Source organism: Entelurus aequoreus, linkage group LG20, assembly GCF_033978785.1.
Source record: "Entelurus aequoreus isolate RoL-2023_Sb linkage group LG20, RoL_Eaeq_v1.1, whole genome shotgun sequence".
NCBI lineage: Eukaryota > Metazoa > Chordata > Actinopteri > Syngnathiformes > Syngnathidae > Entelurus > Entelurus aequoreus.
The window spans coordinates 33,971,979-33,999,847 of record NC_084750.1 but is presented as its reverse complement, the minus strand read 5'-3'; the positions used below and the strand labels follow the sequence as shown (position 1 = coordinate 33,999,847).

The 27,869-nt window shown below is 40.2% G+C and overlaps 1 protein-coding gene across 1 annotated transcript in view; it reads right to left on the bottom strand.

The window, feature by feature from the left end:
* The window catches only part of ext1b (exostosin glycosyltransferase 1b), a 380,067-nt gene that overhangs the window by 26,593 nt on the left and 325,605 nt on the right, over positions 1-27,869 (bottom strand). Inside the window, exons 6-7 of the mRNA XM_062029979.1 lie at positions 24,748-24,866; positions 3,245-3,340 (exon numbers count right to left, since the gene is read on the bottom strand). Coding sequence (XP_061885963.1) covers positions 3,245-3,340; positions 24,748-24,866 — 215 coding nt within the window. The remainder of the gene's footprint in view (positions 1-3,244; positions 3,341-24,747; positions 24,867-27,869) is intronic.

The window sequence follows — 27,869 nt, the reverse complement described above, 5'->3', positions numbered from 1 at the left end:
ACAGCCCCAAAAAAGTCTGCGGGCTATAGAGCGTTTTCTATTCGGGCTCCAGTACTCTGGAATGCCCTCCCGGTAACAGTTAGAGATGCTACCTCAGTAGAAGCATTTAAGTCCCATCTTAAAACTAATTTGTATACTCTAGCCTTTAAATAGACTCCCCTTTTAGACCACTTGATCTGGTCCCCCCAAATCTGCGGACCCCTCCAAGGTTTCTCATTGCAATCCCATTGGGTTGAGTTTTTTCTTGCCCTGATGTGGGATCTGAGCCGAGGATGTCGTTGTGGCTTGTGCAGACCTTTGAGACACTCGTGATTTAGGGCTATATAAGTAAACATTGATTGGTTGATTGATTGATGAAGTCGCACCGCTTGATGGATTGTCGGCGCATTAAACATACGAGTATTATTATAGTGTGTGTATAAGGACCGCAAAATGGCACCTATTAGCCGACATGTTACCTGGCGTTTCGTTTCGCAGTATTATGCAAAACCAACTTTTCCTACCTTCTGATGTGTATTTGGGATCTGCATAAGTCCTGAAAATGTACGCGCGTTAGGGCTGGGCGATATGACTAAAAAATGTATCACGATATAAGTGTTTCATATCAGTCGATATCGATAATTATTCATAAAAAAAACAAAAAAAACTATTCTAAATAAAGACCAGGAGAAAAAAGGCTGAATTTAAATACTTTTATTTTAAATATAACCTTTAACCTTTAGAACGAGGTCAGCATTATGAAAAACAGTCAAATAAATGAAAATACTGGTCGATGTGCAAATATTGACATTAAATAAATGCTTAATCCAACAAAATGTGCAAAGTATGTGGGCTCTGTACCGAGGATGTCGTTGTGGCTTGTGCAGCCCTTTGAGACACTTGTGATTTAGGGCTATATAAATAAACATTGATTGATTGATTGAAAGTATTGTAATTAAGAAATTAGTAGTGTACAACTCAGGCTTTAAAGCCATATTGGTAACAATATATGCAAATAAATAACGGTCACATTAAGCAAGCAGAAACAAACATGTCTTACAGAATATTGTAAACATCGGAATAAACTTGCGTCTGAACATCTGTGACAAAACAAACCTGTTACCCTCTTCAGTCATTTATGGAAAAATCAAACCAACTTCAGTATCTCCTTTTCCACGGATTCCCTGCACATTGTGTAAAGCTTAGGAATAGCTGTCTTGGAAAAATGCTTTTCGGCCAGGTAGAACATAACGGGGGTCGAGCACGTGTATGAGATTCTTGTACCCAGACTTCTCAACTATGCTGAGCGGTAGCATGTCCTTCGCTAATTGATACACCACTGCATCCGTTATTTCTTTATAACGTTTTGAATTTTTGTCGTATGGCACTGCTGCCGAGTAATACTGTCTGCGGCAACAACAGACCACCATCGAGACGATGGTGGTCTGTTGTTGCCGCTTCGGTGCTGTTCCACTTGCACCGGCTGATGTAGATGGTTGTGGCTGTTTGATACTGCTGTACTCCAGCGGGTGAGAGCGGCTCAGGTGGTAAAATAAGTTTGTCGTGTTCCCAGACTTGGTCGGGACGACGACCTTGCAAAGTCTGCAGACAGTATTACTCCGATTCGTATCTGATTTTAAAAAATCCAAAATACTGCCAAACTGGTGACATGACGTTTCCTTTTTTATTTAAAATTTCCTCTCGTGCTGCCGCACTCATATTCCCGTTTCGTTTCACTCCTCGTCGTCAGCTAGCCGTTGCTTTTTTTTCTTTCCTGTTAGCATTTCCCAGAATGCCTTGTGGTTCAGGCTCGGCCATGATAGGTCGAGAGGCCAAAGCCCTTCCTCTGCCTACACCCCCCAGAATGCCGTGCGGTTACGGCTCCGCCTTTCTTCCTATTTTTTTCTAACAGAACACGGTGAAATTATCAAACGTTCTATCGACGCCATTTTATATTGATATTGATCACATGTCTATCGCGATATATATTGTTATTGTTTTATCGCCCAGCCCTAACGCGCGTATGCCACCATACGCCGTACTCATAAGCTTCTTCTTTTTCTCTACCTTCTTATGTGGCATTCATCTTCCGCTGTTGCCATTTCTAATATAAAGTAGCGTAAAGTTCTTACTTATATCTGTCAGTAGACTAGCTATCAAAGCTCTAAAAACTGTAGTGAGTTTACATAATTCACCCACGGAACTTTAGTTATTAGAGGGTTTTGGTCGGACAGTTTTTCACGGGACACATTTCCGGTGTTGATGTTGCATTATTGAGCCACGGATGAGAAAATGCTGCTCCGATGTTGATTTAAGTAAAGTCTGAATGTCATTAAAACAGTTAGCTCCATCTTTTGACACATCTTCCACTCCCGTCCTTGCGCGCCACACCGCTACAACAAAAATGACGGGGAGAAGACGCTGTCGAAGGTGAGCCACGTAAATAAGACCGCCCACAATACGGCGCATGCTGAAGAAACGCTCAGAAAGCTACTTGAAGATAGCCTGTAAAACATAATCTATTTCCCCCAAAGAACCAAAATTACATGTTATGTAGGCCACAAGGTAGTGTTTTCAATTAAAAAAATCATAATATGACCTCTTTAATGGGCCTTATACTCCGGTGCGCCTTTTGTATGAAAATAGACCTGAATAGCTCATCGGCAGTGCGCCTTTTAATGTGGTGCGCCATATGGTCCAAAAAATACGGTAAATATGAAAAAAAGTCTTCACTCAATTATTGTACACTCCGACACCTTTGACCCCGCCCCCTGCCCCAACATCTCCTGACTCAAACGTGTCGGGAATGATCTGCTGCCCCAATCTGCACCTTAAAAAAAAAAGAACCAAAACCTGATTTACCCGGTCGTACATGCACTGTAAAACCAGACTCTTAAAAAAAAGCTGAATAAAAAATCCTGATTGCATCTTATCTGCTGAGTGTACATTCATTGCACTCACTTAACAGAAAAATAAGGATGTTGTCGCTCTCTTTAAGTGATTTAATATTGCCGTATGACAAATGAAAACAACTATGTTCCCACTTACCCATAATTAGGTTCTTATCTTTCCACACAATATGCTTCAGCCTGTTTTAATTAAAACCACCAAACTGTCCTTTAGTGGAAACAGTGCAGCACAAATTGAAACTCATTAACTTCTAGTTACTCTATTAAATGCTGTAAAACAAACAAAAAAAACGATACTGTATCTTAGCACTGCAAAAAAATATGAACATTGCAGGTCACCTAATTAGAAGCCTTACCTTGTTCTCGCCTTCGATGACGATGACTGGCACAGAGGTGGCGGGCCAGCGGTGCTTGGCAGGGAGGGGCTTGTCGCAGTTCCATAGCACAATAATCTGGAAGAAACAAGTAAGGCTAATAAGTGGTGTAAAAAAAATAAAAAGGTGAGAGTATGACATTTTCTTGCCCTGCAGACAGAAAATGTCAACTTATTATTGCCTGACTGAATGTTAAAGAGCCTAAAGGGCAACTAAAGGGAGGCAATATTACCAATTATGGCTTCAAAAAGGTTTGCACAATTTAATCCATAACTAATCAAATAAATGTATTGATGAACCTAACCTAACACACTTTTAAAGACCCATCCTCAATTTAGTGCAGCTTCTCAGATGGAATCCTCTCCTGTCCTTTGCTGCAGGAGTTCAAGAATGTTTGATGAGAAACATGTACCATGTGATTCCTGCCGGACCTAACACAAGCTGGTACGCCTCTTCTTATCTTTCATTTGAAGGCAAAAATTCCATGTTTTTTGGAGACAGACTGACATTCTCCGAGCCAAACACTGATTGTGAAAGTAGTATTTCCATAGGTCAAACGGTGGATGTCCTGGGCATAAATAAGCATGTTATATGAAAAAAGTTGACCTCGGCACCACTTGCAAAGCGGCTTTAAAATGAACAATTTGATTGGTTGAATCGTGTCACGTGGGAGGAGCTACAATGCACACTATCGGTCGATGTATTTGTAGTGTTCTCGTGCAGTGTTGAAACGCCGACTTAAACCGTCGCCAAAGGCCATGTCTACACTAAGCCGGATAACCCCTTAAACCAATAACTATTTAGCCTAAGCCCCGTTTCAGCCACACTAAAACAATGTTTAAGGTTCCCCCCTCAGACAATTTTTACACGGGTAAGTGCGCCGTGTATTTCTTGAATCTCCGGCTCTTTGTTTTGTATGGACTCATTGATCGTTTACAAACTGAGTTCGGAGAGGAAGTGACGCCAGAAAGACAGCGCCCCACACAGGAAGTGACGTCAGAAAGAACGCGCCACAGCCAGCTTCATAATAAAGCGGTTTCGTAACTCGGAGGTAAACACTGGAAATATGAAGGCGAGTCATCCAGACATGCCCGTGTTTCTCCTTCCGTCTGTACAGACGCTTAAGGAAAGCACACATGACTACCTTAAGAGAAAGCGATTGCAACTATTTGGGATACAACACTTCTCAGATGGCAAAATAACTTTCTAATGTCAGCTGTGATTCTACTTACCGAAAAACTTTGTCCATTTGTCGAAGGAGAGACAACGAGAATGCGGGCTACCGTGGATGTGATAAAAAAGGTAGCTTGTTGTGCTTTTTATTAACTGGCCGTCGAGGGAAGACTACGGAAAACGGCGAATGCTTTTGGACTGGCAAAGCAGACTGTATCAGTTAATGTGTTAATGTCCGCCATGTATGTCGCCGACCTAACGTCTAGGTCCAGAGTATATAAAGTCACCAAAAACGAATGGACAATGAAGGTAATGGCAAAAGAGTGAGGAGTGTCCTGATCAGATATCTATATCCCTAGTTTGATTGTTGTAAAATGTTCTTTGTCACATTGTGTACTTTCCAATAAAGATTTGATTAATTTATGATGGCTCAGGTGTGATTCACTACAATAGGACCCCACAGCACACTGGATTCCAGTTAATTGAAATACCACAACACTGGATTTTGTTCAGATAAGCTAAATTTCATTTAAGAACTTGCACACAAAGCAACACTGAATGTGACTATGACGTGCACATTTTTCACGCGTGTGTATTAGGTCGCGTTGCGCCGGCTGACGGAGGGGGTCTTAAACGACCATTGTGTGTGTGTACACGGATAAGGTTAGGCGGGATTTGCCCTAGATAACCTAAGCCGGTTTAGTGTAGAAGGGGCCAAAGAAAACAATGTTGTTGCAATTTTCAGCAGTTACTTCCAACAATTCTCAATTGACATAACGGTGAAAACTAGAAAATAAAGTGATACAAATTCTCCTATTACTTTCGTAAATATTTGTACAATATTTCACACTTTAGACTGTAAACAAAAAGGTTTAAACAAACTGTTTCCATGGCTTTTAACATGTAACTGCAGTGTAGCAGTTAGCTTTTTTTTCACGTAGGACGCCGAGATGAGTGGTCTTTCGCTCCCGATCGGGAATTCAAACAACTGCTCGGATTATCCCACACTTCGTCCTTTTTGTACTGTGGATCACGGATTTATATTTTAAACCTCCTCGGATACTTCACCCTCTTGAAAATGAGAGTCAAGAACGCGAAATGGACATCCATAGTGACTTTTATCTCCACGACAATACAACGGCGAAGCACCTTGGTTTTGGAGCTAACGTGTTAGCATCGTGCTTGACTGCACATCGAGGCAAAGTGAACATGCCCCTGACTGGAAGGATAGACAGAAAGTCAATAATACTACTATTACTTCTACTATCAGGAGACACTGAACTCAACCCTGGACCTGTAGCAACACGGTTAATGTTGTCCCGAGTGGCGAAGACTAGCAATGCTACTGCTAGCGTCGCCATCGAAGCTAACTCAGCTACCGGCTCATCTCAGCTCAAGCTCACCTGTGCTCCAGCGGTCGGCGGCTCGGCGGAGGACTTCGCCCCGTTCATCGACACGGTCGGAGGCTCGGCGGCGGCGTTGGAGGACGACCCAGTCATCAGAGAAGGCAGCGACTCAGCGGCGGTGAACGACGCGGCGGCGGACGGCGTCCCAGCCATCGGTGATGGCGGGGAACTGCACGAGATGGCGGGGGTCCACGCGGCATACACTGGATTTAGAGGCGCCTTTACAAAAACATTTTTGTTGTTCTCTTTGTCTTCAAAAAAGCCCGCCAAAAGGAAATCCACCCGCAGCAACCCTACCTGGCATCCCCCTCTCCCCCTCTCCAACTCCGGCCCTCCCCCTCCCTCCCCCTTCACCTGGAGGAAGAACAATATGCCTCTCTCTCGCTCTCCTTTCTCTTCCTTCTGTTCTTCAACTTCAACAGCAATAATAACCAACAACTTTTCTGGTCTGTACCACAACACAGCGGACTCTGATGCCCTTTTTGGTTCCAGTGGACTACACATCATCCACCTTAATGTGAACAGCCTCTCTGGAGCCAAACTCGACCAAATCAGAGAAATGTTCCTCAACACGAAGGTAAAAATCTTGTGTTTCTCTGAAACCAAATTTGATCAAAGTATTTCTGACTCAGAGATAGAAATAGAAAACTTTTCGGTTATCAGAAAGGACAGGAATAAACACGGTGGGGGCGTTTGTATGTATATTCACCAAGATATTAAATACATAACTCGCACTGATCTTAACCACAATGACCTGGAATCTGTGTGGGCTGAAATCAAATTTAAAAACGCTAAGTCGGTACTAATAGGGACTGTTTATAGACCCCCTAATCAGAGTGATTTCTATGGGGTTTTGGAAGAATTCTTGGACAACGTGGAGAAAATTATAACTGGGGATCTGAACACAGATATTCAACGCAAAGATGCGCCTGTCTTCAGATCCTTCAGCAAGTTTTGTAATCTGCACGGTCTTTCCCAGCTAATAGCGCTACCTACAAGGGTGTGTGATTCCACCCAATCAACCATAGATCTCATTCTCACTTCAGACCGGCCTAAAATAAAAAATAGTGGGGTCATGATCTGTGGTCTTAGCGACCACTATCTAACCTTCTGCACCCGCAAAATAGCTAAACCTAAAGCCAATGGCCACATAACAGCCCAATCCAGATCCCTCAAAAAATACTCCAATGACAATTTCAATTTAAAATTAGATGAGTGGGACTGGTCCCCTGTGCTCGCGAGCAACCTGGTCGATGTTGCTTGGGATCGCTTCAAAACGGCGTTCCTAAAGATACTAAATGACATGGCTCCCGTGAAAACAGTCAGGATCAAAGCCCGCTCGGAACCATGGATGAATCCGGACCTATTAGCTGCCATAAAAGACAGAGACAGGAAATACTCTGAATACCAAAAATGTAAAACAGAAGTAGATAAACAACCCAATAATATCAACCTCAAATTACTCCTTTCAACTCTCAAAAAGCAATGCAATAAATTAAGAAATAAGTCAACCAACCTGACTAAATCCTTTAAAAAAAATTACATTAACGACAAAATAGAGGAAAACACAAATAAGCCATGTGAGCTCTGGAAAATTCTCAACAACCAGCTTCCTGGTTGCAGCCAGAAACTTAAAACAAGACTCACCAACATCAGCATCAAGGAGGGTGACTCCCTCATTACAGACAAAATGGAGGTAGCTAGCAGACTTAACATCTTTTTCACCAGCATAGCCACAACCCTTGTCAACAAGCTGTCCCACCACTCTGGTCGCGTTGGTGTAGAACACATTAAAGCCTTCTACAGAAAGCTAGGAGTATCCAACGATGATTTCAAATTAGAAATGGTCACAGCTGATGAGGTGTTTCAAAAATTGAGCGCGCTCCACCCTAACAAGGCCACCGGCCTTGATAATATTCCCTCCAGATTCCTCAGGGACTCTGCCTCCATCATTGCCCCGATCATCACGCACATAATAAACCTATCAATTACACATGGCCAAGTACCAAAAGATTTTAAGATTGCAAGAGTAACTCCCCTCTTTAAAAAAGGAAGCAAATTGGAACCTGGCAACTACCGACCTGTTTCTATTCTCAGTTCCATTTCGAAAGTAATGGAAAAAATTGTTTATGAACAGGTCGATAGTTACCTTGCCACTAATAAACTCATGTACAAATTCCAATCCGGCTTCAGAACTAACCACTCCACTGACACATGCCTTCTCTATCTGACCGACCACATCAAACATGAGGTGGACGTGGGCAAATACTGCGGCATTGTCATGCTGGACCTTCAGAAGGCCTTTGACACAGCTAACCATGCTATACTGTTGGATAAGCTCAGAGCAATCGGATTTAACAAAAACTCATGGAGCTGGATGCAATCTTACTTGGAGGGGAGGGAGCAGGTGGTAGAGGTGAACGGCACCGTGTACCCCCCCCTCTCGGTGAGCTGTGGAGTCCCCCAAGGCAGTATATTGGGACCTTTACTGTTCCTAATATACATAAACGACATGTCATCGGCATGCGACTGTGAATTGTTTTTGTTTGCGGATGACTCTGCCTTGCTGGTATCCGGCAAGGACAAGTCACAGGTGGAGAAAATCTTCAGTGCTGAGCTAAGTAGAACTTGCACCTGGCTTGCTGACAACAAGCTATCCATACACTTGGGTAAAACAGAATCCATCCTGTTTGGGTCCCACATCAACCTCAAGAAAGTCAATGACTTCACCATAAAAGTGGGTGACATTGTTATCACCAGGAAAGATGAGGTCACCTACCTAGGTTCCATTCTAGAGGCTAACCTTTCCTGTGATAAAATGGCAACCAAGGTAATCAAAAAGGTTAACCAACGAACGAGATTTCTCTACAGAATCTCCTCTCTGGTCAACAAAAGCACCTTAAAGGCCTACTGAAATGAATTTTTTTTATTTAAACGGGGATAGCAGATCTATTCTATGTGTCATACTTGATCATTTCGCGATATTGCCATATTTTTGCTGAAAGGATTTAGTATAGAACAACGACGATAAAGATTGCAACTTTTGGTATCTGATAAAAAAAAGGCTTGCCCCTACCGGAAGTAGCGTGACGTAGTCAGTTGAACATATACGCAAAGTTCCCTATTGTTTACAATGATGGCCGCATGAAGTGAGAGAGATTCGGACCGAGAAAGCGACAATTTCCCCATTAATTTGAGCGAGGATGAAAGATTTGTGGATGAGTAAAGTGCAAGTGAAGGACTAGTGGGGAGTTGAAGCTATTCAGATAGGGAAGATGCTGTGAGAGCCGGGGGTGACCTGATATTCAGCTGGGAATGACTACAACAGTAAATAAACACAAGACATATATATACTCTATTAGCCACAACACAACCAGGCTTATATTTAATATGCCACAAATTAATCCTGCATAAAAACACCTGCGTGTTTGTTATGCTAGATCCTAGCTCCTCTGCTAGCTCCTAGCTCCATAGAACACGCCAATACAATTCAAACACCTGATCAACACACACAATCACTCAGCCCAAAAGACCGTTCACCTAACCCAAGGTTCATAAAGCTTATATATTTTTAAAAAGTTTTGTACGTGACGCGCACATACGGTCAAGTTGTCAAATGTTTAGCAGCCAAGGCTGCATACTCACGGTACCTGATATTCAGCTGGGAATGACTACAACAGTAAATAAACACAAGACATATATATACTCTATTAGCCACAGCACAACCGGGCTTATATTTAATATGCCACAAATTAATCCTGCATAATAACACCTGCGTGTTTGTTATGCTAGCTCCTAGCTCCTCTGCTAGCTCCTAGCTCCATAGAACACGCCAATACAATTCAAACACCTGATCAACACACACAATCACTCAGCCCAAAAGACCGTTCACCTAACCCAAGGTTCATAAAGCTTATATATTTTTAAAAAGTTACGTACGTGACGCGCACGTACGGTACGGTACGTGTTATGCTAGCTCCTATGCTAGCTCCTAGCTCCATAGAACACGCCAATACAATTCAAACACCCGATCAACACACACAATCACTCAGCCCAAAAGACCGTTCACCTAACCCAAGGTTCATAAAGCTTATATATTTTTTAAAAGTTACGTACATACGCAAAAAAAAGTTGCGCACATACGGTCAAGCGATCAAATGTTTAGAAGCCAAAGCTGCATACTCACAGTAGCACGTCTGCGTCTTTGTCATCCAAATCAAAGTAATCCTGGTAAGAGTCGGTGTTATCCCAGTTCTCTACAGGCGTCTGTGTATCGATGTCAAAAGTCCTCCTGGTTAGAGTCTCTGTTATCCGAGTTCTTCCATCTTGACTGCATCTTTCGGGAATGTAAACAAAGAAGCGCCGGCTGTGTACTGTTGTGGCTGACTACGTTCGAAAAATACGTCCATTTCGCACCGACAACTTTCTTCTTTGCTTGCTCAGCTTCCTTCTTCATAATGCAATGAACATGATTGAAACAGATTCACGAACACAGATGTCCAGAATACTGTGGAATTATGAAATGAAAACAGAGCTTTTTCGTATTGGCTTCAATGTGGAAGGCATACCCGTGTTCGCCGGTCTACGTCACGCGCATACGTCATCCTCAGAGGCGTTTCGAACCGGAAGTTTAGCGGCAAATTTAAAATGTCACTTTATAAGTTAACCCGGCCGTATTGGCATGTGTCATAATGTTAAGATTTCATCATTGATGTATAAACTATCAGACTGCGTGGTCGGTAGTAGTGGGTTTCAGTAGGCCTTTAAGGATTCTGGCGGGAACTCTTGTTCAACCCTTTTTCGATTACGCATGCACCTCCTGGTACCCTAGCACCTCCAAAACCCTCAAATCTAAACTCCAAACATCTCAGAACAAGCTAGTCAGGTTACTGCTAGACCTCCACCCCAGATCCAACCTCACTCCTACCCACTTCTCTAAAGTGGGCTGGCTCAAGGTGGAGGACAGAGTTAAACAACTTGCACTGAGCCTAGTCTATAAAATCCGCTACACCTCCCTGATACCGAAGTACATGTCAAACTACTTCCTTAACGTAAATGACCGCCATAACCACAACACCAGGGGGAGCTCCACTAACCACGTTAAACCCAAATTCCGAACTAACAAAGGTCTTAACTCATTCTCTTTCTATGCCACATCAATGTGGAATGCGCTCCCAACAGGTATAAAAGAAAGGGCATCTCTATCCTCCTTCAAAACCGCAATAAAAGTTCACCTCCAGGCAGCTACAACCCTAAACTAACACCCTCCCCGGATTGCTAACAATCAAATGTAAACAATCTAATGCAGATACTTTTTCTTATGCCTTCTGATCTCTCTCTCTCTATGTCCACTACTTGATGTCCATATCCTAACCCCCCTGGCCCCCTCCACACCCCTGATTGTAAATAATGTAAATAATTCATTGTGATTATCTTGTGTGATGACTTTATTATGATGATAGTATATATGATAGTATATATCTGTATCATGAATCAATTTAAGTGGACCCCGACTTAAACAAGTTGAAAAACTTATTCGGGTGTTACCATTTAGTGGTCAATTGTACGGAATATGTACTTCACTGTGCAACCTACTAATAAAAGTCTCAATCAATCAATCAAAGCGGAATGACCAGCAGAGTGCGACTGTCTAATTTCTACATTGAATTGTACAGAGTAAAGACGTTCACAAATGTATCCACAGTCGGCACTATTAATACTTTTAAATGTTACCAACATGAAATAAAGTTCTTATAAACTACTTACAGAATTGCCATTACAAGGATTCACGGTGGGTGGCAACAATTGAGTTGAAAACATGTCGAAATGTCTGCCATTCTTTCTACACTGAATCCGGAAGCTAGCTAACAGGCGGCGATCAACCGGAAGTGACCTAACGGAAGTGACGTCATCAGCTAGCAATTTCAAAATACATTTCTGCAGCAATTTAAACTACTACTACTACATTTCAATTATATAAACAACAGAAAATCATTTGACAATAAATATGCAATATTAACAAACGTCTTAAAGCCTGTCATGTATTCCTGTGACCATAAACGCTACACCGGTCAAACAAATTAAGACAAGTCAAATTACCACAAAAGTTAAATTATGGCACACAGTTACTATATGAGACATAAAATATTTCCAAGTTTCTCATTACAGCATGTACTAAAAGGAGTGGGAAGAAGAAGAACTTATTTAATCCTGCCACTTTTCCATTTCATAGCAATTTCTTACGCATTTGTTTGTTAACTTCCTGTGGTCAATTTGTAACACAACAAATTAAATAAATACATAATCAATAAAGTTCACATGAACAAATCGTTTAGTAGATTGTGAATGAAATTATACAATTTTTTAATAATAATATTAGTTTATAATTTGACTTATTCCTTCCATAATTTAAACATAGTAAATGATTTAAGTGTTGCACGTGCATACAAATGTTTTAAGTAAAATGTTTCCCTAATGTTATATTTATCTTCTTTTGTTGAGAATAATTTTTGTACATTTTTTACAGGTTATAATTTGCTTTGTGCATAATTGTATCTGTTTGCAAAAGCACCAACTCATTGAGTTTCAATTCTTTTTGATTGGATGAATAAAAAGAAAATCTGTTTTTGCCAAACCATCTCTTTAATTTATTCATTTATTCTGTTATTTGTTTTGTACTAAATGTGGTCGTATCACCGACAAATAGTACTAACTTCAAGCCCTTAGTAACTTTACAAATGTTGTTTGCATGTTATATATCTACATGTTATGTACCTACATGTTATATATCTACATGTTATATATCTACATGTTATGTATCTACATGTTATATATCTACATGTTATGTATCTACATGTTATGTATCTACATGTTATGTACCTACATGTTATATATCTACATGTTATATATCTACATGTTATGTATCTACATGTTATGTATCTACATGTTATATATCTACATGTTATATATCTACATGTTATGTATCTACATGTTATGTATCTACATGTTATATATCTACATGTTATGTATCTACATGTTATGTATCTACATGTTATATATCTACATGTTATGTATCTACATGTTATGTATCTACATGTTATGTACCTACATGTTATATATCTACATGTTATGTATCTACATGTTATGTACCTACATGTTATATATCTACATGTTATGTATCTACATGTTATGTATCTACATGTTATATATCTACATGTTATGTATCTACATGTTATGTAGCTACATGTTATATATCTACATGTTATGTATCTACATGTTATGTATCTACATGGTATATATTTCTACATGTTATGTACCTACATGTTATGTATCTACATGTTATGTAGCTACATGTTATGTATCTACATGTTATGTACCTACATGTTATGTAGCTACATGTTATGTATCTACATGTTATCTACATGTTATGTATCTACATGTTATATATCTACATGTTATGTACCTACATGTTATGTATATGGCAATATCGCAAAATGATCAAGTATGACACATAGAATGGATCTGCTATTTCCGTTTAAATAAAAAAAATTTCATTTCAGTAGGCCTTTAACTGCATATAGAAACAAAAAAATAAACCCCTGACTGGAAGGATAGATAGAAAATCAACAATACTATTAAACCGTGGACATGTAAATACATGGTTAATGCTTTCCAGGCTGGCGAAGGTTAACAATGCTGTGCTAACGACGCCATTGAAGCTAACTTAGCAACTTAGCAACGGGACCTCACAGAGCTATGCTAAAAACATTAGCTCTCCACCTACGACAGCCAGCCCTCATCTACTCATCAACACCCGTGCTCACCTGCGTTCCAGCGATCGGCAGAAGGACGAAGGACTTCACCCGATGCGTTTGGCGGCCCGGAGACGTAGGAAGTCAAGGTGAGGTCGGCGGCTAGCGCGGCTAGCGCGGCTAGCGCTCCAACAAAGTCCTCCTGGTTGTGTTGCTGTAGTCCGCTGCTAATACACTGATCCCACCTACAACTGTCTTCTTTGCAGCCTTCATTGTTCATTAAACAAATTGCAAAAGATGTCCGGAATACTGTGGAATTATGAAATGAAAACAGAGCTTTTTGTATAGGATTCTACGGGTACCATAACTTCCGTTACTCTGACTTCGTCACGCGCATACGTCATCATACCGCGACGTTTCAGCCGGATATTTCCCGGGAAGTTTTAAATGTCACTTTATAAGTTAACCCGGCCGTATTGGCATGTGTTGCAATGTTAAGATTTCATCATTGATGTATAAACTATCAGACTGCGTGGTCGGTAGTAGTGGCTTTCAGTAGGCCTTTAAAGGAAGTGCCCCCCCCCCCCCCCCCCCCCCCCTCAATTCCCCCCAAAAATGGATTAACTCGCTGGAATATAAAGACAATATAACATACATCCATAAACCTGGATGCATATGCAAAAGTGCAATTGTCAGGCTTGTCCCTGACAGTTTGGTTATGTTTTAGTTTTTCCTCTGTGTTTGTCTTTGTTTCCTGTCAGCGCTCTTATTTTGGTTGTTTCCTGCTCTTCTCCCTGAGTGCTGTTTTCCCTCAGCTGTGGCTGATTGGCACCTGGCCACACCTGGTGTCAATCAGCCAGCTGCTATTTAAACCTGCCTTGCCATCCAGTCTGTGCTGGAGTATTGATTGTCGTTAGAGCTACTACCTGTCGTTGAAGCTGTACCTTTAGCTGTTTGCAGCGTGCTGTCTATCTTTTGTTCCGAGTTCCTGTTTGCTGGTGCCTGTTTCCCGTTTTCCAGTTTGGCTGTTCCTGGTTTCTGGTTTGTGTTTTACATTTATTTTGGACATTAAATCATGTTTTCCCGCACAAAGCCTGCCTTCTCTGCATCTTGGGGTTTGTCACCAACACTTTGTGACAGCAATATATTTATCTGTACAGTAATCTATTTATTTATATCTGCACCTTATTGCTTTTTTATCCTGCACTACCATAAGCCAATGCAACAGAATTTCGTTCTTATCTGTACTGTAAAGTTCAAATTTGAATGACAATAAAAAGTAAGTGTAAGTCGTCACCTTAATCGTTGGTTTTAAAGCCCAAATACCTCCATATTGCGCTTCACCACCCTCTTTATCTTTATTTTATATTAACCAGTAGAATTGTCGTTTTTTGCCATTCTTCCTCTCCAAGATGTTATTGCTTGTATGCACTTTGTGTGTGCGTTTTGACACACTCAACATCACGCACCTTCGCTCTGTAGTCACCGCCACAGATGAAAGAACGGTACCGGTACTTTTCAAAGGCAGTATAGTACCGATTTCAATCAATTAGTATTGCGGTACTTTATTAGTACCTGTATACTTTAGAACCCTACTTCCCACCATTGGCCCACACAATACCTTCTAAAGTTTTGAGAAAACATTTGATATTTTTATGAATGACGCTGATGTTATTCACCATGTTACAATCAGAGGTGGGTAGAGTAGCCAGAAATTGTACTCAAGTAAGAGTACTGTTACTTTACTCAAGTAAAAGTAAGGAGTAGTCACCCAAATATTTACTTGAGTAAAAGTAAAAAGTATGTTGTGAAAAAACTACTCAAGTACTGAGTAACCGATGAGTAACCTGTTCGTTTAATGATGACGGCAACGAATAATGCACAAAAACATAAAAATAGCAATGAGCAAATTCAGAGCCAAGAATATATCTTAAGCAACTAAAACAATAATATATATTAAATAATAATACATTAAAATAAAGAAAATTAAGGCTAATTGAGCCACAATAACTTAACAGCACCATAGGCTCAGTAGGCATTCATTAATTGATTGATTGAAACTTGTATTAGTAGATTGTACAGTACATATTCCGTACAATTGACCACTAAATGGTAACACCCCAATCAGTTTTTCAACGTTAATCAATTCATGTTAAACACACTGTGCACTTCTGATTGGTGTTTCTATGCATGCGTGTGTGTGTGTGTGTGTGTGTGTGTGTGTGTGTGTGCGTGTGTGTGCAGTGCGTTAATAAATGTCCCCTCACGATGTACATTTGACAGTGATTCATAGCAGGGAAGCTAACATCAGCCTACGGTGACAGCCAAAATATCTACTAACGTATCTTACCGCGATGTGCTTCCTCAAATTTGACGTTGAGTTCATGTAAGCCAGGGGTGCCCATACTTTTTCAGCAGGCAAGCTACTTTTTAAATGACCAAGTCGAGGTAATCTACCTCATATATACATATACATACACACACACACATCATATATATATATATATATATATATATATATATATATATATATATATATATATATATATATATATATATATATATATATATATATATATATATATATACACATACATTTATATATACAGTATATAATTTATATTTATTTATTTTGCCGTTTTTGTTAACATGTTAAAGGTGTTTTAATGATTATACATACATGTTTAACATATATATTCCTTTCTTTCATGAAGACAAGAATATAAGTTGGTGTATTACCTGATTCTGATGACTTGCATTGACTGGAATCAGACAGTAGTGATGATAACGTCCACGTTTTTAAATGGAGGAGAAAAAAAGTTCCTCCTTTCAGTCTAATACCACATGAAAGTGGTTGGTTTTCGGCATCTTATTTGTCCAGCTTCCATATTCGTTTTTATACACTTTACAAGAAATACATTGGCGGCAAACTCCGTAGCTTGCTAGCTTGTTTGCGCTGGCTTTCGGAGACTCTTATTTTGTTAGCGCAGGCGCGATGGAGCGGCACTTTTATTGTGAAGACAGGAACTGTGCGGTCAGTCTTTAGGCTTTTGACGGGAAGTACGGTTGAAATAAAAAAAAGTGTCTTTTTTCCTTCACACTTTTGATTGATTGATTTAAATTTTTATTAGTAGATTGCACAGTACAGTACATATTCCGTCCAATTGACCACTAAATGGTAACACCCGAAGAAGTTTTTCAACTTGTTTAAGTCGGGGTCCACGTGTGACGGTCATGTGACCGCCTGGCTCTGTTTGATTGGTGAAACGGAGTCCAACGTCACCAGTGACTGCATCTGTTTGGTGAAACGCAGGCATGCCATAGAACCTACTTTGAAGGTCTGTCTGACAAACCAAAACAAACAGAGCGTGCATTAACAGATCGATAAAAATCAGTAGCGAGTAGCGAGCTGAATGTAGATAAATGGAGCGGAGTAAAAGTAGTGTTTCTTCTCTATAAATATACTCAAGTAAAAGTAAAAGTATGTTGCATTAAAACTAATCTTAGAATAGTGGTTCTTAACCTGGGTTCGATCGAACCCTAGGGGTTCTGTGAGTCGGGCTCAGGGGTTCGGCGGAGGTCAAAACACACCCGACTCATGGTGTAAATACAAACTTCTCCCTATAGGCATATTACGGATACGGCAACAGCTGACTGATTTGCAGGTGTGTAATTTGTTGTGAGTTCATGCACTGTGTTGGTTTTGTTGTTTGAACAAGGTGATGTTCATGCACGGTTCATTTTGTGCACCAGTAAAAAAAACATGGTAAGACTTTAGTATGGGGAACATAATCACCATTAATTAGTTGCTTATTAACATGCAAATTAGTAACATATTGGCTCTTAACTAGTCATTATTAAGTACTTATTAATGCCTTATTCGGCATGGCCTTATTATAACCCTAACCCTCTAACCCTGACCTTAACCCTCTAACCCTAACCAAATAACTCTAAATTAAGTCTTTGTTACTTAGAATATGTTCCCCATACTAAAGTGTTATCAAAAACATAAAACTTTGTCTTGAATTTGAAAAAAAACATTTTATTTATCACTAAAGAAGGGTTCGGTGAATGCGCATATGAAACTGGTGGGGTTCGGTATCTCCAACAAGGTTAAGAACCACTGTCTAAGAAGTACAATTTATCCATACTTGCCAACCCTCCCGTTTTTAGTGGGAGACTCCCGGTATTCAGCGCCTCTCCCGATAACTTCCGGGCAGAAATTTTCTCCCGACAAACTCCCGGTATTCAGCCGGAGCTGGAGGCCACGCCCCCTCCAGCTCAATGCGGACCTGAGTGGGGACAGCCTGTTCTCACGTCCGCTTTCCCACGATATAAACAGCTTGCCTGCCCAATGACGTCATAATATCTAGGGCTTTTAGAGAGTATAGTGCACAACTGCGCACACAACAAGGAGACGAAGCAGAAGAACGAGGAAGTTACAGACATGGCGACGCCGTCGACGAGCAAGATGAAGAAATACGCTTGCAAGATCCATAACGAATGAAGACAAGAATTTCAGTTCATCCAGGACAGTTCGAAGGGGAAGGGGTATGTATGTTGCCTGTACATTTTGTAAAACAGACTTCTCCATTGAACACGGGGGCTGAAATGATATACTCAGACATGAACGGAGAAGTTAAACAGGACAATGCTGCCATCTAACTGGATAGCCCCCGGAACACTAAAATTCAAGTATTTATTTTATTTATATGTATAATAAAATATATATATATATATATATATATATATATATATATATATATATATATATATATATATATATATATATATATATATATATATATATATATATATATATATATATATATATAGCTAGAATTCACTGAAAGTCAAGTATTTCATACATATACACTACCGTTCAAAAGTTTGGGGTCACCCAAACCATTTTGTGGAATAGCCTTCATTTCTAAGAACAAGAATAGACTGTCGAGTTTCAGATGAAAGTTCTCCTTTTTAATTGACCCCACAAATGTGATGCTCCAGAAAATCAATCTGCTCAAAGGAAGGTCAGTTTTGTAGCTTCTGTAACGAGCTAAACTGTTTTCAGATGTGTGAACATGATTGCACAAGGGTTTTATAATCATCAATTAGCCTTCTGAGCCAATGACCAAACACATTGTACCATTAGAACACTGGAGTGATAGTTTCTGGAAATGGGCCTCTATACACCTATGTAGATATTGCACCAAAAACCAGACATTTGCAGCTAGAATAGTCATTTACTACATTAGCAATGTATAGAGTGTATTTATTTAAAGTTAAGACTAGTTTAAAGTTATCTTCATTGAAAATAAGGACATTTCAAGGTGACCCCAAACTTTTGAACGGTAGTGTATATATATGAAATACTTGAGTTGGTGAATTCTAGCTGTAAATATACTCTCCTCTTAACCACGCCCTTAACCATGCCCCAGCCACGCCCGCCCCAACCACGCCCCCCCCACCCCCCACCCCCACCTCCCGATATCGGAGGTCTCAAGGTTGGCAAGTATGAATTTATCCCAAAATTTACTCAAGTAGATGTAACGGAGTGAATGTAGCACGTTACTACCCACCTCTGGTTACAATGAGTACTTTATATCCTCATGGGACTGTGCAGAATATACAGTAATGATGACAATGTTGAAAGAAACAAGCATTCTTGATCAGGCTGAGTGAGTCCTGAGCCGACGACAACATCTCACATGTAAATCCACCCCTGACAGTGTTTTATTTCTGTCTTGGTGTGTGTATGTGCAGCAATGACTGGGAGAAAAAGGAAAACCCTGTTGGTTGTTGTATTGGTATCAAGGCTGCAAGAAATACATCTCTTTATACTTAGCAGGGGGTTCGCTGCTCTAAAAGCATCACATTTAGATTCCCTCACACTCTGTCTCGCTTCTCCAATCATTTGTTTATAGCCTCATCTACTCATAGCCTAGCAGCGGTAGGAGATGTACCTGGTTCTCCATCCTGCATGCACACAGCCTAAAAAAAGACAAAGCCCCTCTGAAACAATAGATTTTGTAGCAGGGGGTGGAAGATGGAGTGCATGCTCGGGAAAGCTGCGCCTGCTTTGTGAATTTAATAACGTACTTCCGTGATAGTGTAACCTATAAAATGATGGATTAACATTTTGGGGAAGAGAGGATTTTTTCTGCTGAAGATGTGTATGCATAACAATGACCCCAAACATATGGCCAAGGCCACGAAGCAGTGACTCAAAAACAAACATATGATATAAGATCCTGGAGTGGCCTAACCGGTTTTGTAGCAGGAATTAAATTTGGAGTTTCCAGGCAAAAGCCTCTAAAGCAGGGGTCTCAGACACGCGGCCCGCGAGACGTTATTTTGCGGCCCGCACCTTAATATGAAAATGTTATGTTAGTGCGGCCCACGAGTTTTATATGAATGGCGCTTGACAGCATCATACTTGCCAACCCTCCCGATTTTTCCAGGAGACTCCCGAATTTCAGGGCAACCATTCTCTCGAATGTCTGCCGATTTTCACCCAAACAACAATATTAAGGCCGTGCCGTGATGGCACTGCCTTTAGCGCCCTCTACAACCTGTACGAACAGCGTGCCAGCGCAGTCACATGTTGCCTTTGGCTTCTGTACACACACGTAAGTGACTGCAAGACATACTTGGTCAACAGCCACACAGGTCACACTGAGGGTAGCCGTATAAACAAGTTTAACACTGTTACAAATATGCGCCACACTGTGAACCCACACCAAACAAGAATGACAAACACATTTCGGGAGAACATGCGCACCGTAACACAACATAAACACAACAGAACAAATACCCAGAATCCCATGCAGCCCTAACTCTTACAGGCTAGAATATACACACCAGCTACCACCAAACCCCGCCCTCCCCAACCCTGCCCCCCACACATCAACCCCCCCCTCCGTGCATCGGTTGAGGTGGGCGGGGTTTGGTGGTAGCTGGTGTGTATATTCTAGCCCGGAAGAGTTAGGGCTGCAAGGTGTTCTGGGTATTTGCTCTGTTGTGTTTATGTTGTGTTACGGTGCGGATGTTCTCCCGAAATGTGTTTGTCATTCTTGTTTGGTGTGGGTTCACAGTGTGGCGCATATTTGTAACAGTGATAAAGTTGTGACCTGTATGGCTGTTGACCAAGTATGTCTTGCAGTCACTTACTTGTGTCTGCAGAAGCCTCATACAACATGTGACTGGGCCGGCACGCTGTTTGTATGGTGAAAAAGCAGCCGCGACGACGTTAAAGGCAGTGCCATCACGGCACGCCCTTAATACTGTTGTCCGGGTTAAAATCGGGACAAATTCGGGAGAATGGTTGCCCCGGGAGATTGCCGGGAGGAGCACTGAAATTCGGGAGTCTCCCGGAAAAATCGGGAGGGTTGGCAAGTATGTTGCTAGGGCGGGATAGCCATTCAAATAAGGTGAATTCATTAAAAAGTGCATGTTAGATTTTTTTTAAGAAATCTTTTCCTGCGGCCCAGCCTCACCCAGTTTCTGCATCCAGTGGCCCCCAGGTAAATTGAGTTTGAGACCCCTGCTCTAAACCTTCCTTATTGGGAGAGTAGAGTGGTACCTAAACTTAGGAGTGTTTTGAGATGAGTTTGCAACTTCACTCAATTGTGGATTTTTAAAGATCACATTTGATGTATTTTCGGGCTAAATCCAGCATTTTTAAGCATTAAAATGTCTTAATAAACCAAAAATATACCGTATTTTTCGGACTATAAAATCCTTTCATTTTCTCAAAAATTGACAGTGCGCCTTATTAACCCGGTGCGTCTAATGTACGGAATAATTCTGGTTGGGCTTACCGACCTCGATGCAATTTTATTTTGGTACATGGTGTAATGATAAGTGTGACCAGTAGATGGTAGTCACACATAAGAGATACGTGTAGACTGCAATATGACGCCAGTAAGCAACACCAAAACTTTAAATGTTCCATTGACGTTTTTCTTCCATTTCAGATAAACATTTGCAATAAAAGTGACTGCGACAATTTAATTATTATATGAATTTTAGCTCCAATACCCTCAAGAACCCTAATTCTCACTTCAAAGGGCGCTAACAAGATAAATGCACAGAAACACAATCCAGGTTTAAGCACTAAATATGCATTACTCACTTAAAAAACACTTTTACATTGTAAAATTGAAGGGAAAAGTCAACAATGAATGGTGATGAAATATGAGCGATAGAACAGATGGAAAAGGAGTCATGGTCTCGCTACAACCACGCTTCTGTCTGATGTTGTACCAATTCCATCTGCCTCTACACCGGTTAAGTACGGTGAATAAACACTCTCTTACAAGTACCATTATCACTGGAGGACGATGGGTCGATACAAATGCTCCACTACACAATGTAGGAGGCTATGCTAACCACTAACCGCTAAGCTAGAGCTCTTGAATGTAAACAAAGGTGTACAGAACGATACAATTATCGACAGTAACGATACCAAGTGTAATGTCAGTATACGGTCGATATTAAATCAATATTTTTTATCATAAAAAATATCTTTAGTCGTTTTTTTTATTGTTTACAAATTCAGAAAATAAGTCCCTGCATACAGGGGAAAAGATTTAAATCAGTGGTAGTAGGAAATAATTTAAACATTTAATTGATATTGTGACATTGTCATCCTGTTTTTTGCCCGATTGTAATTACGATTAAAAATGTAATCAATGATATCAAAATGTTTAAGTATCAGCATAGGTATGACCAATGCTGCCCCTGTAACTACTTAGTATTAGATCGATACCCAAATTTGTAGTATCGCTCATGTAAAATATCAAACAGAAGAATAATTGTTTTACATTTTAACAGAAGTTTAGATAGAAACATGTTGCAACATAAAATATAAATCGATATTAACAGTAAATTAGCAAGTAGATTAATATTAGTTTTGAGAAAATAACACAACTGGATGTAATGCAATATAGTACTGCATACGTCAGCAGCCAAATTAGGAGCCTTTTTAACCCATTTTGAAGTGGATTTATAGTATATACCAAATAATACATTTTGATACAGTATATATTGATATCCCAGGAAGCTGCAATATATATTTAGGGATGCAGAGTTTAGGCTATATCGCCCATCCCTAATTACAAAACCAGTGAAGTTGGCACGTTGTGTAATTCGTAAATAAAAACGGAATACAATGATTTGCAAATCCTTTTCAACTTATATTCAATTGAATAGACTACAAAGAAAATATATTTAATGTTCGAACTGTGTTACATGGCCTTTCCTTTTAACAACACTCAGTAAATGTTTGGGAACTGAGGAGACACATTTTTGAAGCTTCTCAGGTGGAATTCTTTCCCATTCTTGCTTGATGTACAGCTTAAATTGTTCAACAGTACGGGGGTCTCCGTTGTGGTATTTTAGGCTTCATAATGCGCCACACATTTTCAATGGGAGACAGGTCTGGACTACAGGCAAGCCAGTCTAGTACCCACACTCTTTTACTATAAAGCCACGCTGCTGTAACACGTGGCTTGGCATTGTCTTGCTGAAATAAGCAGGGGCGTCGATGGTAACGTTGCTTGGATAGCAACATATGTTGCTCCAAAACCTGTATGTACCATTCAGCATTAATGGCGCCTTCACAGATGTGTAAGTTACCCATGTCTTGGGCACTAATACACCCCCATACCATCACAGATGCTGGCTTTTCAACTTTGCGCCTATAACAATCCGGATGGTTCTTTTCCTCTTTGTTCCGGAGGACACGATGTCCACAGTTTCCAAAAACAATTTGAAATGTGGACTCGTCAGACCACAGAACACTTTTCCACTTTGCATCAGTCCATCTTAGATGATCTCGGGCCCAGCGAAGCCGGCAGCGTTTCTGGGTGTTGTTGATAAATGGCTTTCGCTTTGCATAGTTGCATAGTAGAGTTTTAACTTGCACTTACAGATGTAGCGACCAACTGTAATTACTTACAGTAGTTTTCTGAAGTGTTCCTGAGCCCATGTGGGATATCCTTTACACACTGATGTCGCTTTTTGATGCAGTACCGCCTGAGGGATCGAAAGTCCGTAATATCATCGCTTACCTGCAGTGATTTCTCCAGATTCTCTGAACCTTTTGATGATATTACGGACCGTAGATGGTGAAATCCCTAAATTCCTTGCAATAGCTCGTTGAGAAATGTTCTAAAACTGTTGGACAATTTGCTCACGCATTTGTTGACAAAGTGGTGACCCTCGCCCCATCCTTGTTTGTGAATGACTGAGCATTTCATGGAAGCTGCTTTTGTACCCACACACCTGTTCCCAATTAGCCTGTTCACCTGTGGGATGTTCCAAATAAGTGTTTGATGAGCATTCCTCAACTTTCTCAGTCTTTTTTGCCACTTGTGCCAGCTTTCTTGAAACAGCAGGCATCAAATTCCAAATGAGCTGATATTTGCCAAAAATAAAGTTTTCCAGTTTGAATGTTAAGTATCTTGTCTTTTTCAGTCTATTCAATCGAATATAAGTTGAAAAGGATTTGCAAATCATTGTATTCTGTTTTTATTTACCATTTACACAACGTGCCAACTTCACTGGTTTTGGGGTTTGTATTATCATTATGTCATACAACCTGTACTTATAAATTATTATTACCTAAGTGTGAATAAGATGTGTTTTCCACGAACAAAAACCTGCCTATTTTCAGAGAGAAAAGGGTATAATTGGGCGTGTCTCACTACAATTTTTGTTTGTTTGTTGTTACCAAAAATCTGCTAATTTGCAGAAATATGAATGCTGGATCGCAAATAGGTGGGGACCCATTGTACAGTAAATACAAAACTGTTGTCGGGACTCCCCATGCCGCCGTACACTATCAAACTTGCACAGCAAAAAAAAAAAAGAAAAAAAGAAGAGACCCACACACACGTGAACACACACCCTCACACATAACCAGCCATCAGGAAGCACATTCCATTTCATTTCCCATGCTGGTAAGGAGTGAGCAGGGGAATCAATACATGATGTCTCCAGCTGTGTTGAAGGGGGTTTGGCTGCCATGGAGACAAATGCAGCACTGCTACACACTACTGCTCACACTCGGTCCACCAGACTTAACACACACCGCACAGATGATACACGTGATAATCACATAATACACACATTACATTCACATATCCTTCACCTGTGCACAGTACTGGGACTTGGCCACTGCCACCAGCAGTTTGAGGATGGGTTGAGACTGGGACACCAGATTGGAGACGGCGTGGATGACGGCTGTGAATTTTGGGTACGGTTTAATCCCTGAAACACAAACACGGACGCTTGTTAATGTGGTTAAACACATTCATAAAACAACACTTCCCCGAACTGAACCCTAATCCTAAACCAGGGGTGTCCAAACTTTTTCCACTGAGGGCCGCGCACTGAAAAATCAAAGCAAGCGGGGGCCATTTTGATATTTTTTTATTTTAAAAACCAATACAATATATGCATAAAAAATATACATTAAGGCCTCCACTCAGGCTTGATCCCGGACACCAAAGGGTTTTGGTCCAAAAAATATTTAAAATGTGTCATTATTCAGTATTATTATCTCTAGATCAACATTAGGTCTATCTGTCAATATAACGTTTTTAAAGATTTAAGTCGTATGCTCTTTTTGTCAAAGAAAACCCTGTTTTTTTATGGAAAAAACACAAAATATGCAATATTTTTACCCAATAAAATTTTTAAGAGGAATATTTCAGATTATATAATAATTGGAGCCTTAAAAAGGTCAATAACTCATAACACCGTTGATTTTAATTCATTAATTTTTTTTTGAGCAATGACACTGAAAAACAAATCACACAAAAATTATTGGGGAACCAAAAGGGTCCTACTCATTAAAGTGTTAAAAAATAAATTATACTTTTTTTTTTACTGTTTACTTTTAACACAATAATCTCGAGATCAACTTCAGATCTATCCGTCAATTATACGTTGTATTGTTGTTTATGTTTTTTGTTTGTTCGTTTTAGGCTGTCTTTAAAAAAAATAAAAAAACAATTTTTTTTTATATGGCAAACACAAAATATGCAACTTTTCCCAAAAAAATATCTCAAAGTGGAATATTTAATGTGACGTAATTGGAGCCTTGGATAGGTCAATAATTCATAATAACATTGATTTTGATTCATTATTATTTTTTAAAGAAAGAAACAGCCTGCATGGCAGCTTTGTGTTATTAGAGTAAACATTGCAACATTTTCTTGTTACATTTCACCTGTTTGGTCTTTCATACCACTTTTTATGTTTTCAATTTTTTTAATCGTATTTTAAAATGGGCCGTGGGGCCATTAAAAAATGACCTGCGGGCCGCAAATGGCCACACTTTGGATATCCTGTCCTAAACCCTCAAATCCCCTAACTCCAACCCTAAACCTAGTTCTAACCCTAACCCCCAAACAAAAAACTAAAACTCCAATGCCTAACCCTTTCGCTTACGGCGTACCGCAGGGGTCCATCCTGGGACCAATGTTCTTCTGTAAAGCCACAAAAGGCTTCAAAATTTACATACACTTATAAAGAACATAATGTCATGGCTGTCTTGAGTTTCCAATCATTTCTACAACTCTTATTTTTTTGTGATAGAGTGATTGGAGCACATACTTGTTGGTCACAAAAAACATTCATGAAGTTTGGTTCTTTTATGAATTTCTTATGGGTCTACTGAAAATGTGACCAAATCTGCTGGGTCAAAAGTATACATACAGCAATGTTAACATTTGCTTACATGTCCCTTGGCAAGTTTCACTGCAATAAGGCGCTTTTGGTAGCCATCCACAAGCTTCTGGTTGAATTTTTGACCACTCCTCTTGACAAAATTGGTGCAGTCCAGCTAAATGTGTTGGTTTTCTGACATGGACTTGTTTCTTCAGTATTGTCCACACTGTAAAGCATCAGTTCCATTGGCAGCAAAACAGGCCCAGAGCATAATACTACCGCCACCATGCTTGACGGTAGGATTGGTGTTCCTGGGATTAAAGGCCTCACCTTTTCTCCTCCAAACATATTGCTGTGTATTGTGGCCAAACAGCTCAATATATATATATATATATATATATATATATATATATATATAATTAAAAATAGTATTATGCTCTGGGCCTGTTTTGCTGCCAATGGAACTGGTGCTTTACGGAGAGCAAATGGGACAATGAAAAAGGAGGATTACCTCCAAATTCTTCAGGACAACCTAAAATCATCAGCCCGGAGGTTGGGTCTTGGGCGCAGTTGGGTGTTCCAACAGGACAATGACCCCAAACACACGTCATAAGTGGTATAGAAATGGCTAAATCAGGCAAGAATGAAGGTTTTAGAATGGCCTTCCCAAAGTCCTGAGTTAAATGTGTGGACAATGCTGAAGAAACAAGGCCATGTCAGAAAACCAACAAATTTAGCTGAACTGCAGCAATTTTGTCAAGAGGAGTGGTCAAAAATTCAACCAGAAGCTTGCCAGAAGCTCTATCACAAACAAATAAGAGTTGTAGAAAGTATTGGAAACTCAAGACAGCCATGACATTATGTTCTTTACAAGTGTATGTAAACTTTTGATCGCGACTGTAGGTGGTGTAGACCTTGACAGGGTGTATGAAAACCCATTCTAGGTGTCATAATAGATATTGAAAAAAGCTGAAAAAATATTTAAATATTGTGTGTGAAGTAGCACTTCAATATCGAATAAAGCAAAACACATTCCAGACTAAAAAATACCGGACACTATTCAGTGTTGATTGGCTTTATCATATTTTTATTATTGTGTACCTCTCTTTGTTTATAATGTATATTTTCTGCTGGATCTACTCTTTTTTTATGCTGCCTTTTTTTTCCTTTGCTGCAGCTGTTACATATACACAGTGTTGGGACTAATGCCGTTAGTTTCGGCGGCAACTAGTAATGTAACGCGTTATTTTTTATATTCAGTAACTCAGTTACCGTTACTACATGAAGCGTTACTGCGTTATTTGATGTTATTTTTTATGTAGTATCGGCTAGAAACAAAAGATCTGAGTGTGTTTTATTGGAGCGCTGCGGTGTCGTCCTTCTGTGTCACAAGGAAAAGAAAAGCCGTGCTTTGTGTGGGCGGGGCCGGGGGGGCTGCCAGACCGTAGTTGAGGGGCGCAGGGGAGATGTTCCTCCAGGGCCTATGTACTTCGGGGCTAACAACCTTCAGTGGGTCTTTACAGCTCCGGACTCGACGGTGAATGACGAGGCCGTGTCACGTGGGGGGGTCGCAGCTGGCTGCGGGGTTGTTCTTCCCAT